General features: G+C 58.6%; 4 protein-coding genes across 4 annotated transcripts; 1 reads left to right on the forward strand and 3 right to left on the reverse strand.

Annotated features, from left to right (window-relative positions):
- Positions 1-311: 311 nt before the first annotated feature.
- B0T15DRAFT_481056 (cytochrome P450) lies at positions 312-2,149 on the reverse strand (the record flags this gene model as incomplete). Its single annotated transcript, XM_062866000.1, has 3 exons — positions 312-535; positions 612-1,078; positions 1,167-2,149. 3 exons carry the CDS (start codon positions 2,147-2,149, stop codon positions 312-314), a joined length of 1,674 nt encoding a protein of 557 aa, XP_062725084.1.
- Positions 2,150-2,648: 499 nt separating this feature from the next.
- B0T15DRAFT_245 (uncharacterized protein) lies at positions 2,649-5,021 on the reverse strand. The gene is made up of 4 exons (XM_062863111.1): positions 4,606-5,021; positions 4,492-4,542; positions 4,152-4,352; positions 2,649-4,042 (listed from the first exon to the last, which is right to left on the reverse strand). The coding sequence occupies exons 1-4, from the start codon at positions 4,875-4,877 to the stop codon at positions 2,779-2,781; spliced, it is 1,788 nt and encodes a 595-aa protein (XP_062725085.1). The 5' UTR covers positions 4,878-5,021; the 3' UTR covers positions 2,649-2,778.
- A 1,000-nt stretch (positions 5,022-6,021) lies between these two features.
- B0T15DRAFT_259 (cytochrome P450) lies at positions 6,022-8,385 on the reverse strand. The gene is made up of 5 exons (XM_062863297.1): positions 7,990-8,385; positions 7,100-7,921; positions 6,700-7,014; positions 6,398-6,582; positions 6,022-6,303 (listed from the first exon to the last, which is right to left on the reverse strand). Exons 1-5 carry the CDS (start codon positions 8,077-8,079, stop codon positions 6,141-6,143), a joined length of 1,575 nt encoding a protein of 524 aa, XP_062725086.1. The 5' UTR covers positions 8,080-8,385; the 3' UTR covers positions 6,022-6,140.
- Positions 8,386-8,533: 148 nt separating this feature from the next.
- Positions 8,534-10,002, forward strand: B0T15DRAFT_264 (chaperonin 10-like protein). Its single transcript, XM_062863381.1, has 2 exons — positions 8,534-9,249; positions 9,330-10,002. Exons 1-2 carry the CDS (start codon positions 8,693-8,695, stop codon positions 9,868-9,870), a joined length of 1,098 nt encoding a protein of 365 aa, XP_062725087.1. The 5' UTR covers positions 8,534-8,692; the 3' UTR covers positions 9,871-10,002.
- The last annotated feature ends 536 nt before the right edge of the window (positions 10,003-10,538 follow it).

Consider the following 10,538-nt stretch of genomic DNA (forward strand, 5'->3'; position numbering starts at 1 on the left):
CCCGGTTTTCTAATGAGGCAGTTGACGCCGACTCCGAACGTGCAGGGAGGCGTTCGGAGGGTCCTTCCCAGTTGGGGTAGTGGTGGTGGTAGTGGCTGATTACTCGAGCATTTGGTATGGTAGGACAAGCAGTAAGCACAACAGCCAGGTTTGATAACGTGTCCGGGAATTACGACGTGGCACAGCGCTAGGGGTAATTTATTGTGGTGCACCACTAATAACGTTAAGCAATATGCCCGCGCACCTAAGGTAAGGTACTCTCTTCTTCCACAGTGACGCGTCCGCTATACGACCTAAGCAGTAGGCATCCGTTATTTCCCGACCGGCCTAATCCTAATTCTCATATCGCGGTCCGGCGGTGCGGCCCCGCCCCCGCTGAAGCGAGGGTCATTGCGCGGCGGACGATCGGACGGCGAGCCGTCCGGCTTGGTCCACTCGAGGAACTCGACGTCGAACCGCGAGACCAACAGCGCCATGGTTAACATGATCTCGTGCTTGGCAAAGTGCCGGCCGGGACAGATCAAGTTACCGCCGCCTGCAGAACAATAGCAGTTAATAACTTAATGGTCGTATCGAAAAGGCAAAGAAAGGTGAGCATTAAGTCGACGCACCGTACGGAAAGTAGGACCCCGTTGGCCCCGCCATGGCAAACACGCGTTTCCGCCCGGTCCTGCCCTGCTCGTCGGGCTGTTCGTCGGCGTACTTGACATGCCTCTCGGCCCAGAACTCGGACGCCGGGTGCGAGTCAGCGGCCCAGACGTTCTCGTCGTAGTGGGCGACCAGGGTCGGCACCTGCAACAGGCTGCCACCCTTGACCAAGTAGCCATCTAGGGTGAAGGACTGGCGCACGTTGCGGATGACGTTGAAGTTCATGCGCAGCCGCAGCGTCTCGGTGTAGGCCGATGCCAGCAACGGCAGTGCCGCCACCTTCTGCGGGTCCAACCCCAGGCGTCTTCCGGTGGCTGGGTCTGTCGTGTATGCCGTCTCGACCTCCTCTCGCAGGGCACGGAAGAGAGATGGGTCCCGGGCGATCTCCATCATCAGCCATGTTGTCGTCGGGATGACGTTGGAATTCTGTCTGCAGAGCAAGACAGCTTAAGTGTTAACGTGGAAGACGTAACAGGTTGCAACCAGTACTTGTACTTGTAAGGAATCAATTTACTTACGCCCAAGCCAAGATGCCAATCGCCCCGGCACCCGTGTCCCTCCCCGTAAACCCACTCTCCCGGAACCACTTGGCCACCTCACGCGTGACCTGCGCACCAAAGCATGGCTCCCAGCGTGCCTCGGCCGACGCCGCATTGTTCCAGTCGAATCCGGCCCACGCCGCGTCCAGATAGCGCCGCACGGCATCCAGGTAGCGCTCATGCACCCGGTGCGGCCGGCGGTTGAGCCACTTGGGCAGGCCCAGGTTCCGGCCCATGACCAGCGGGAAGACGACGTCGTCGAAGTCCCACATGCGGTCGACGAAATCCGGGCTCAGCTCGAACATGCGCGGGCCGAGCAGCGCGTACAGGGCGCAGCGCGCCACGTGCTGCTTGCAGAAGTCCACCACGCTGATCGTCGTCCACTGGCCCGCGGGATACAGGTGCTTGTTGTCGAGGACGCCGGTCATCTGGCTGTGGAACTGCTCCACCATGGGCGTCAGATACTGGGCGCGGGCGAGGAACTCGCTGTGCACATGTTCGTAGCCGAAGAAGAAGCGCTCGCCCGCCGGCGTGTGTTCGGTGCCCGGCAGCGGGTTGCGCCCGCGCCCGGTCTTGTCGCGCGCAAAGCGCTCCAGATCCGGCCCCGTCATCCGGTACCACAGCGGCAGCGTGGTGCGCACCATAATGTCGTCGGCGTGGATGTTGCTGGTATTCGCAGGCGAGCGGCCGAATACCGCCTGCACGTTCTTGGCGCCCGACACGAGGTAGACGAGGTCTCGGCCCAGGTAGAAGCGGGCGATGCTGTTTGTCTTGAGGGCGGCTTGCACGCGCTCCATGAACTGTGCGTTGTTGAGCAGGAACTGCAGGCTGTTGAAGACGAACGGGATCGGATCCCACAGCCGGGGGGGCTGCTGCTGCTTGCCGGATACCCCACCTCCCATCCTCTGCGCGAAGACCAGAATTGTAGTGGCGGCCAGGACCACCGCGGACACGAGAGACATCAACGTCCCGGGAGCGAAGGAGCTTATCACAACGGCCTGCAACCCGAATGCTGTCCCATTGTGAGTACTGGTCGTAGTGTCTGGGGTCGCCATGGTGGCAGATAGTATGTGTAATGGTAGGTTAGTAGTATTAGGTTCTGCTCCACAACTGACGATATCACCCGGTTGGAGATTTCGCTGAGCAAAGTTAACGATTGCTTGGGGAAGTCCCAGTGCGCAGGTATTGTACCTGTCCTAGGCAAAAATGGACTGGCAGGCTGGTGCCGCATTGGGAAGCACATGGCTTTAGTGGTAGTAATGCGAAGTCCGATTGGCAATTCATTCCGAAGTGCGTGCCGAGGGGTTGCGGGATGACCGGATTGATGTGCATTCGGCGTCCGCTAACACTTATACTCTACTGCCTAATGTACTGCGCGTGGATGAAGAACAGACTGACAAAAAGCTTGAAGCCACGTTCGGGAGAACATATATAGTCTAAACAACTTGAAGTCTATAATAACACGATGAAAAGTAGAAGTGATAGGAAAGCCCACAACGTGTAAGAAACGTCAAGCCCACCACACTCTAACCCTCTACCCTAGTACCGGAGTAGTACCCGCTCCTGCCCAAGGAAAATGCTGAAAGCCATCTCAGCGCCCGGAATAGCACAGTCTCCCCGCCCCATCGATGGTAAACTCATCAGATCCCACCGAATGGTGTCCATAGAACAGATGGTACGGATCATACTTGTGCTTGATATCCAACAGGCGCGGATAGTTCGCACCAAACATGTTGACCTTGAAGTCGCCCTTATACCACGGATCGATCTCGTTCAGATAGACGCCCGACCCGGGCGTGGCGGCGTCCCAGGCCGGCGCATAGACGTCGACCATGGCGCGCTTGATGCCGAGATTGTGCTCGATCGGGGCCGTCCAGTTCCAGAAGGCGTTGAGGTTGCAGATGGCCACGGACTCGCGCCAGGCGGGCAGGACGGCGTTGTCCGGGTGCGGCGTGCGGTTGGCGTCCCCGGCCGAGCAGCCAACCAGGAACTGGCCGTCCTGCGTGGTGAGCTTCATGGCGTCGATCAGCTTGGGGCGGGCCTTGTCGTCGGCCGCCACCCGCGCGGGCACCAGGCGGCTGTTGAGCGTCGTCGACGGCGGCTCGTAGCCGAACGGCAGCGGGCCGTACCACGTGTTGTAGTAGTCGGCGTACGACTTGGACTGGCTCACGCTCAGGCTGTACGGCATGCCGATGGTCTTGAGATCGCCCAGCAGCGGGGCCAGCAGGGCGTCGGCGACGGAGGTGTTGGTCTGGTCCGGAATCACGACCAGCGCGGCGAACTGGTTGTTCCAGAAGCTGAACTGGATCGAGTTGGGCGTGCCCTGGATCATGGCCGGCAGCCGCTTCAGGAAGGCGCCTACGGCGGCCCAGTAGGTCTCGTTGCCGACGTTGGGGCTCGTGAAGCTCAGCACGGGGCCGACCACGGGCCCGTCGGCGTGGATGCGCGTCGTCATGCTGAGCGCCACGCCGTACGTGCCGCCGCCGCCGCCCGTCATGGCCCAGTAGATGTCGGCATTCTTGTCGGGCGTGGCGACGATGTGCTTACCCTCGCCCGTGACTACTTCCCACTCCAGCACGTTATCGGCCGCCATGCCGTACAAGCTGTTGAGCGGGCTGTGGCCGCCGCCCATTGAGTAGCCGCCGGCGACGCCCACGGTGCCGCACTCGCCCGTCACCAGCCGGTAGCCCTGCTGCGCCACGTACTGCAGCGCCACCCCGGCGTGCACTCCGGCCCCCAGCTTGACCGCCGGGCCGGAATACACGCGGCTGCGGTACTGGCGGATGATCTCCTTGGTCTGCAGGTTGTGGGTCCACAGCGAGAGCGAGCCCTGGCCGCTTGATCTGCCATTGTAGCTGTGACGGCGTTGTTAATTAGCAAGGTACCAAACTGGTGAATGTTACGGAAGAAGAGCTACTACAAGTAATAACTACTAGTATTAGGTAGCTGGATAGGGAGACATACTCATGGCCCGTGTTGTGCACTGACAGCCTGATGTTCTGCTTGCGTGCAAACTGCATCCCGGCCACCACATCATCGGCGTTGCTGACGTTGATCGAGTAGACGGGGTAGTTGCCGAGGACGCAGGGCCGCGACGTATGGGCGAATGGATCGCAGGACTGGTTCTGCCAGTAGGCATTGATCATCTCAGCTGGTTTGTCGACGCTGCAGAGGACCAGGATTAGCACACCAATCTTTAAACCAATTTGTTTTCCTTCTGCCCTTTTTTTTTTTTTTTTTTTTTTTTTTTTTTTTTTTTTTTAGAAATGTAAAAAAAAGAAAGAATAAAAAAAGGGGGTAATACTAGGTTGGGGCATTGTCCCACTCTGTGATGGTAAGGTTAAGCCGAGTCACGCTATAGTCTGAGGTCAGCTTGCATGAACCATTAATTAAGGTAAGGTAGTGATGAGGAACACACAAGGAAGGAGGTGCCTCCTCAAAGTGAAAACGCGACCGCAGAGCGTCGCATGCCGCTTGGTCGACCCCCGGGGTGTGGCAGACGTGTGCCTGGGGATTGGTGGCGATCAGCCGGCCGCCGACTGTCTTGTTGAGCCTGGCCCAGTCGTTCTGCGTCGGCCAGCCGATATCTCCGGGGATGTATCTGCAGCTCGGCACGTGGGCGAGGCCAAGAGCGGTTGCAAATAAATTGAGCAATGTAACCACCGCTCCGGTGCTGTGGACGCGGGCCATCTCGCTGCAACGGTAGCAAGTCTTGGGGTGACACTGGGAGGTAAATCAAGAATTCAAGGCACGAATCAAGAGATTTGTTTTTCTAGAAGAGCAACGATACTGGTGTATCGAAGATGTCGCTGTCGCTGCGCTCTCTGAAGCTTGACCCGAGAGAAACGCATCCTCCTCTCGACGCGGCCATCGACTGCCTTTATATTCTTCGAAGCTTCACTCCCTTCATCCTTTTCGCTGAGCCTCTTCCTATCCGCCGGATTTAAGAGGCATCACCTTCCGAAGGGCGCACGCCAGGCTACCTCGCTTCTGCTCACCGGCTTACGGGCTGAGTCTCTCCATGGCCGGCGCCACTCGAGTAAGCGGACGACAAAGTCCTGGTTCTGGCTTGGGATTGGATTTCGAGCGTGTCATGGACGCCATCGGGCTTGCCGGGCATGTGTTCGCGCCGACAACCCGGTCGGAAAGGATGACGCAGGCGCGGTCAGCTGTGCCGCAAGTGACTAAGTAGGTAGAAAGGAACCGGGAGCACGAGCAGGAAGAACACTGGAAGGTCTGCCTGCCCCCACCGAAGGTTGTAAGCCAATATTGCTCGCCGATATAGGATAGGATAGGCTACACAGTCCGGGACCGAGGCCTCGATGACGGACTCCCTCGCAGTGGTTAGAGTTCAAGTTCCTACTGTAGGTCTCAAGTGAACAGGGGTTATTAGAGACATGATAGGATTGGATCCCAGAAATGGTGGAAAAGCTTGACCTATCCCAGGTGTAACGGCCTGCAGCAGACTGCAGGTCCCTAGAAGAATCAACCGACATGCCAAGTCGCATTGCTTGCCGCTTCCAAACAGCTGGTAACTCAGTAACCCGGTAACGGCGCCTCCTTCACGCCGGTTATGCATCATGAGAGAAAAATATTGGACGAACTTGGGTGGGTGGTAGTACAGAGCCGCTGCCTTCATGGGCGCCGACCCACTCCCCCTTGGCCCAAGTTGAGATGATAAGCTCAGCCGAGGGAACCTTATCTCCGGAGACACGGGACAACGTGCATAGCAAATTCACATCACACTCACCCTATGGTCAGACCACACAAAGGCAGGGAGGACACTACGAGTACTACAGACTGACAGTTCGAATCTTAGCTTTGCATGGCGCAGGGGAGGACTTTGCAGGATAATTGATATTTGTCATTCCCACAAGATGCACGGGTTTGGGACGCCCCTCCCAGGCGAACCCGGATCACCAAGGCCACACACGTGGTGCACCTGTACTACTACTACTTCAGCCGTCTCGGTACCAAGTGGACATACAGCGGCCGCTTCTCCCAAATCAACCAAGCCCGGAGACCCTCGGCCCAATTCCGGCTCTGGTCGGCGAGCTCAAAATCAAAGTTCCACATCAAGCGGGCCAGGATGTAGCGCATCTCAGCGTAGGCAAGGCTGGTCGTTGTCCGTCAGCCGCTGATACCGGCATGCGCTTCATGCTTTCCAAATTTGGGACGACATGGAGACATGGATTGGGACGACGACTTACTTCACAGCCAGACAGGTCCGTGGTCCATACGAGAACGGATGAAAGCTGTCCTTGCGATCATTGGCAAATTCCGACGTGCCCTTGCCCTCCCCAGAATCCAGCCAGCGCTCGGGGATGAACTCTTGCGCGCGCTTGAAATTGTGCTCGCTGCGATACATAACGCGGTGCGGTATGCTGAGAACAGTCTGTGTGGTTGTGTGTGTCGTTGACGTTAGCCATGTTTTTACCCCTGAGATAGAGACAGGGGTCACCCTGTGAAAAAACAAGCTGGCTGGGAATGGGATGGGATGGGCATGTCTCACATTTGCCGGCAGCCAGTCTCCAAGAATCTGGTTCCCGCCCTCAGGTGTTACACGCCACAATGCGTTTGGCCCCGGCGGATGACAGCGCATGCTCTCCTCGATGACGGCCATGAGATACGCCAGTTTGGCCGCGCTGCGCATGTCGATCTCGGCCTCGTCGCTGAAGGTTGCCACGAGCTCCTGCGTAATCTTGGCTTTGATATCCGGGTAAAGTGCAATCATGTACACGGCCACGGCCATGGAGTTGGAAGTCGTTTCGGAGCCGGCCAGCGTCAAGAAGGATGCGTTGCTATGTATCTCTTCGCGCGTCATGTACTAAGTAAAACGTAAGTGCCGAAAACAATATTAATCAGCTACGGCACACGAGAGAACCCGTGCCCCTGGCAAGTTGGAAACGTACCGAACTGCCCCTCGGCGTCTTCATGATCTGCAGAAAGTCGGGCCTCTCGGCCTCGCGCGCCAGCCGCTGGTCAATGACGGCCTTGATGGTCTTCTCAAAGTAGCCCGAGCCCTTGATGAGCGCCAGGGTCTGTCGGAGCGGCAGGAAGAGGAAGAAAAAGGGGATGCGGTTGCACAGGACCAGCGTGTGGGCCAGCTTGATGTTGGCAAAGACCCAGGCGATCCACGGGTGCAGCATTGAGTCGCGCAGGCAGCCGAACGGCTCGCCGAACGACAGGTCGCCAATGATGTCGAAGGTGCAGTACGCGAACCACTCGAACATGTCGACGGCCTTCTTCCCCCCCGCACTGCTACTACTACCAGTACTACTGCTACTACCAGTAGTAACCTCATGCAGTCGCTGTATGAATAGGTCCACATGGCTCTTGATCAGCGGTTCCTGCTCGAGCATGGCCGCGTTGGTGAAGCCGGAGCCCAGCAGGCGGCGCATGCGCGTATGGTCCTCGAGCGGCGCGCCCACGATCTCCTTGGTTTTGGGGCTAAGGTACCACGCCGGCTTGGGGTTCTCCTTGCGGTGCTTGGACCGCCCGTACACGTCCTCCCAGGCCTCGGGCACGTCGTACGAGAGTTCATTGGGACCGATGCGCACGATGTGGCCGTACTGGGCATGGAGCTGCATCGCGCGGTGGTGCCAGTACCCGCTCATGAACGAGAAGCCCCATGGCAGCGACGAAGCCGCCCACAGCTTGGGCCCCGGGTATCGCCGGAGCGGGTGGAAGAAGATGTTGTAGATGGGCCGCAGCACGAGTAAGTACGACGCAGCCTTTTCGACGCCATTTGTCAGTTCGACTCTTGTCGGTGAATCTGCTTGCGGCACAGCTATACACGTACCAGCCCGACCAAAAGCAGTCCCAGCGACGGGAGTGACAACCGTGGTGCGGAAGCGAGGATTGTCCCCTGGAGGGAACTGATAGTGGGCATAGTGCTGCTCAATATTTGTCTTGTTTACTTGGATCTTCTTCTTTTTCGTCCGCCTTTCCACTGCTTCTGTCGCGCAAGCAGATGGAAGTAAGTGATTATGAGCTGCCGTGTCAAGGTGGCAGCAGGCAGTAGTAGGCGGGGTCGCTGCCCTCTCTGCGCCCGTGAGATTTCGACCCCTCGAGGCGCTCAGATAATAGGTCGGAGCACCTTGGTACAGTACATCCGCCCGGCTTTCCCCATTATCTGCCGCCACAGCACACCCGCTCCGGCGATTGGGCCTCGCACCTTTCGATAGTTGACGTGGGCTAAGGTGAACACGGGTACGGATCAGCCGGAAATGGCCCGTCTCAACATTCGGTCGGTCGGCCCTTCGGATTCGGTTTCCTAATTCGAATGTCTCTTGTCGAGTCGCCAGTCCAGTATCTGCGCTGCCAGCAAACGGCCAGACAGCATCTGCCCTCTCCCGTCGGATTCACTGCGAACCGCGCCGTACATCAGCCCCGCCAGCGGTCCAACCAAGAGTAAGATATGGCAATGTTGTCTCTTGAGTGTCTGCGAAAGCACCGGCTCCCGCTCCCTTCTGCCTGCTCACTCAGCCACTGCTCAGCCAACGATGGCACCCAAGGTCCAAACGGCCGTGGTCCAATCCAAGCAGTCCCCAACCGGGTCGGCGGTTCCGCTCGCCATCTCGCGCTCGCAGCCGGTGCCCGAGCTGCCCACCCCTTACCATGTCCTCGTACGCGTCCGCGCCGTAGGGCTGAACCCGACCGACTACAAGATGATTACCCACTTTTTTATGGAGGGGAACACCATCGGGTGTGACTTCTGCGGCATCGTCGAGGTCGCAGGTCCCTCGGCGCTCTATAAGCCCGGCACCCGGATATGTGGTGCTGACTTCCCTTACCGCCCCAACAACCCGTACAACGGCGCTTTCGCCGAGTACGCCGTGTGCGATTCGCGTCTCGCCCTCGCTGTCCCGGAGGACTGGAGCGATACGCGGGCAGCCGCGCTGGGCGCCATCGGTTGGGGCACTGCGTGTCTGGCCATATCGCCCGAAGATGCACTGGGCTTGCCGGGAAGACCGTCTCGGCCGGCTGAGAAGCCGCTTCCGGTCTTGGTGTACGGCGGAGCTACGGCCACGGGTATCATAGCCATCCAGATGTTGCGGCAGTCAGTACTGGCACTACTACTTACCCTTTACCAGTACTGCTGGCACTGTTTCTAACATGATGGCGAACGCCAACAAACAGATCTGGATACGCGCCCATCGCCGTCTGCTCGCCCCAGTCCGCAGCCCAGGTCATGAGCTACGGCGCGGTCGGCACGGCTTCATACACGTCGCCCGCTGGCTGTCTGGAGGCGGTCAAGAAACTCGCCGGCGGCGTGCCCGTCAAGCACGCGCTGGACTGCATCACCGACCCGGAGTCGGTGGCCACGTGCTTCGCAGCGCTGTCGAGGGTCGGCGGGCGCTATGCCTGCCTCGAGGACTGCCCTCCGGCGTGGCGCACGCGGGCGTCGGTCCGCGTGAAGGTGGTGATGGGCTTTGAAGCGCAGGGGGTCGATGTCGATCTCGGCCACCCGGTCTACTCGCGCAGCGCGAACATGGACCTGCACGCGCTCGCGTCGGAATGGCGCGCCGAGCTGCAGCCTCTGCTGGACAAGGGCGCCCTCACGACGCAACGCATCCGCGAGTGCGGCGACGGGTTCGAGGCCGTCATCCGCGCCGTCGAGGTGCTGCAGCGCGGGGAGGCAAGGGGGCAGAAGCTTGTTGTGATTATCTCGGCAGCATGATTGGCATCGCCAGTTAAGCCATTGATTGGAATCGAAATGAAGCGTCTGCATGTTTCTGGTTTCCAACTCGGTAGTGGTGTAAAGTGGAACCTCGATGTGGAATTGGCTTCTTCCAAAAGTGGAAGTTTGTGGAGCACCCAAAGATCTGCTCTCAACCTCATCATCGCATCCCCAAAGCCTTCTTTAGTCAATGATCTGGTCATGAGGGTTCAATTACACAATTCTATCTCAACGAAGGCAGTAGCTCTCGCACCCAACGCGGAATGCGAAGGGTCCATCCATTTTCGCGAGTCGCGAGTCACGACTCACGACTCACGACTCACCATGTCCAAGAGGAACCTGAAATGCAACCAACGCGTATGGTTCCAAAAGAGGCGACTATGTGTCTGGAACTCATGGCCGGGTTCCCCATTTTCTCGCTGTTTTCCTCAGGGGCAATAGAAACACGTCCTGCATGCGAGTTCGGAGCCGGAATCCGGCTCCGGTCTCTCCTCCAGATGGATAATGTTTGGGGGGGGTGACAATGGGCACGTCGCCGCCCGTCGGCCTCCCCTTCGATATGCTACGTCGTACACCAATAAGATCAACCGGGTAATTCGCATGCGGTGCATCTTGACATAGGCCGAAGCCGACTCGGGTACGGTGCACGCGTCTTGCAGCCGGTTTAG

Source organism: Chaetomium strumarium (genome assembly GCF_033439665.1).
Source record: "Chaetomium strumarium strain CBS 333.67 chromosome Unknown B0T15scaffold_1, whole genome shotgun sequence".
Classification (NCBI taxonomy): Eukaryota; Fungi; Ascomycota; class Sordariomycetes; order Sordariales; family Chaetomiaceae; genus Chaetomium; species Chaetomium strumarium.

Coding starts and splice junctions, on each gene's coding strand:
- B0T15DRAFT_245 (XM_062863111.1), bottom strand. CDS start 4,877: ATGGCCCGCGTCCACAGCACCGGAGCGGTGGTTACATTGCTCAATTTA. Junction 4,353..4,491: donor TGGGACAATGCCCCAACCTA/GTATTACCCCCT, acceptor GGTCCTCTGCAG/CGTCGACAAACCAGCTGAGA. Junction 4,043..4,151: donor GTGCACAACACGGGCCATGA/GTATGTCTCCCT, acceptor ACGCCGTCACAG/CTACAATGGCAGATCAAGCG.
- B0T15DRAFT_259 (XM_062863297.1), bottom strand. CDS start 8,079: ATGCCCACTATCAGTTCCCTCCAGGGGACAATCCTCGCTTCCGCACCA. Junction 6,583..6,699: donor GAGACTGGCTGCCGGCAAAT/GTGAGACATGCC, acceptor ACAACCACACAG/ACTGTTCTCAGCATACCGCA. Junction 6,304..6,397: donor CGGACCTGTCTGGCTGTGAA/GTAAGTCGTCGT, acceptor GACAACGACCAG/CCTTGCCTACGCTGAGATGC.
- B0T15DRAFT_264 (XM_062863381.1), top strand. CDS start 8,693: ATGGCACCCAAGGTCCAAACGGCCGTGGTCCAATCCAAGCAGTCCCCA. Junction 9,250..9,329: donor GCCATCCAGATGTTGCGGCA/GTCAGTACTGGC, acceptor GCCAACAAACAG/ATCTGGATACGCGCCCATCG.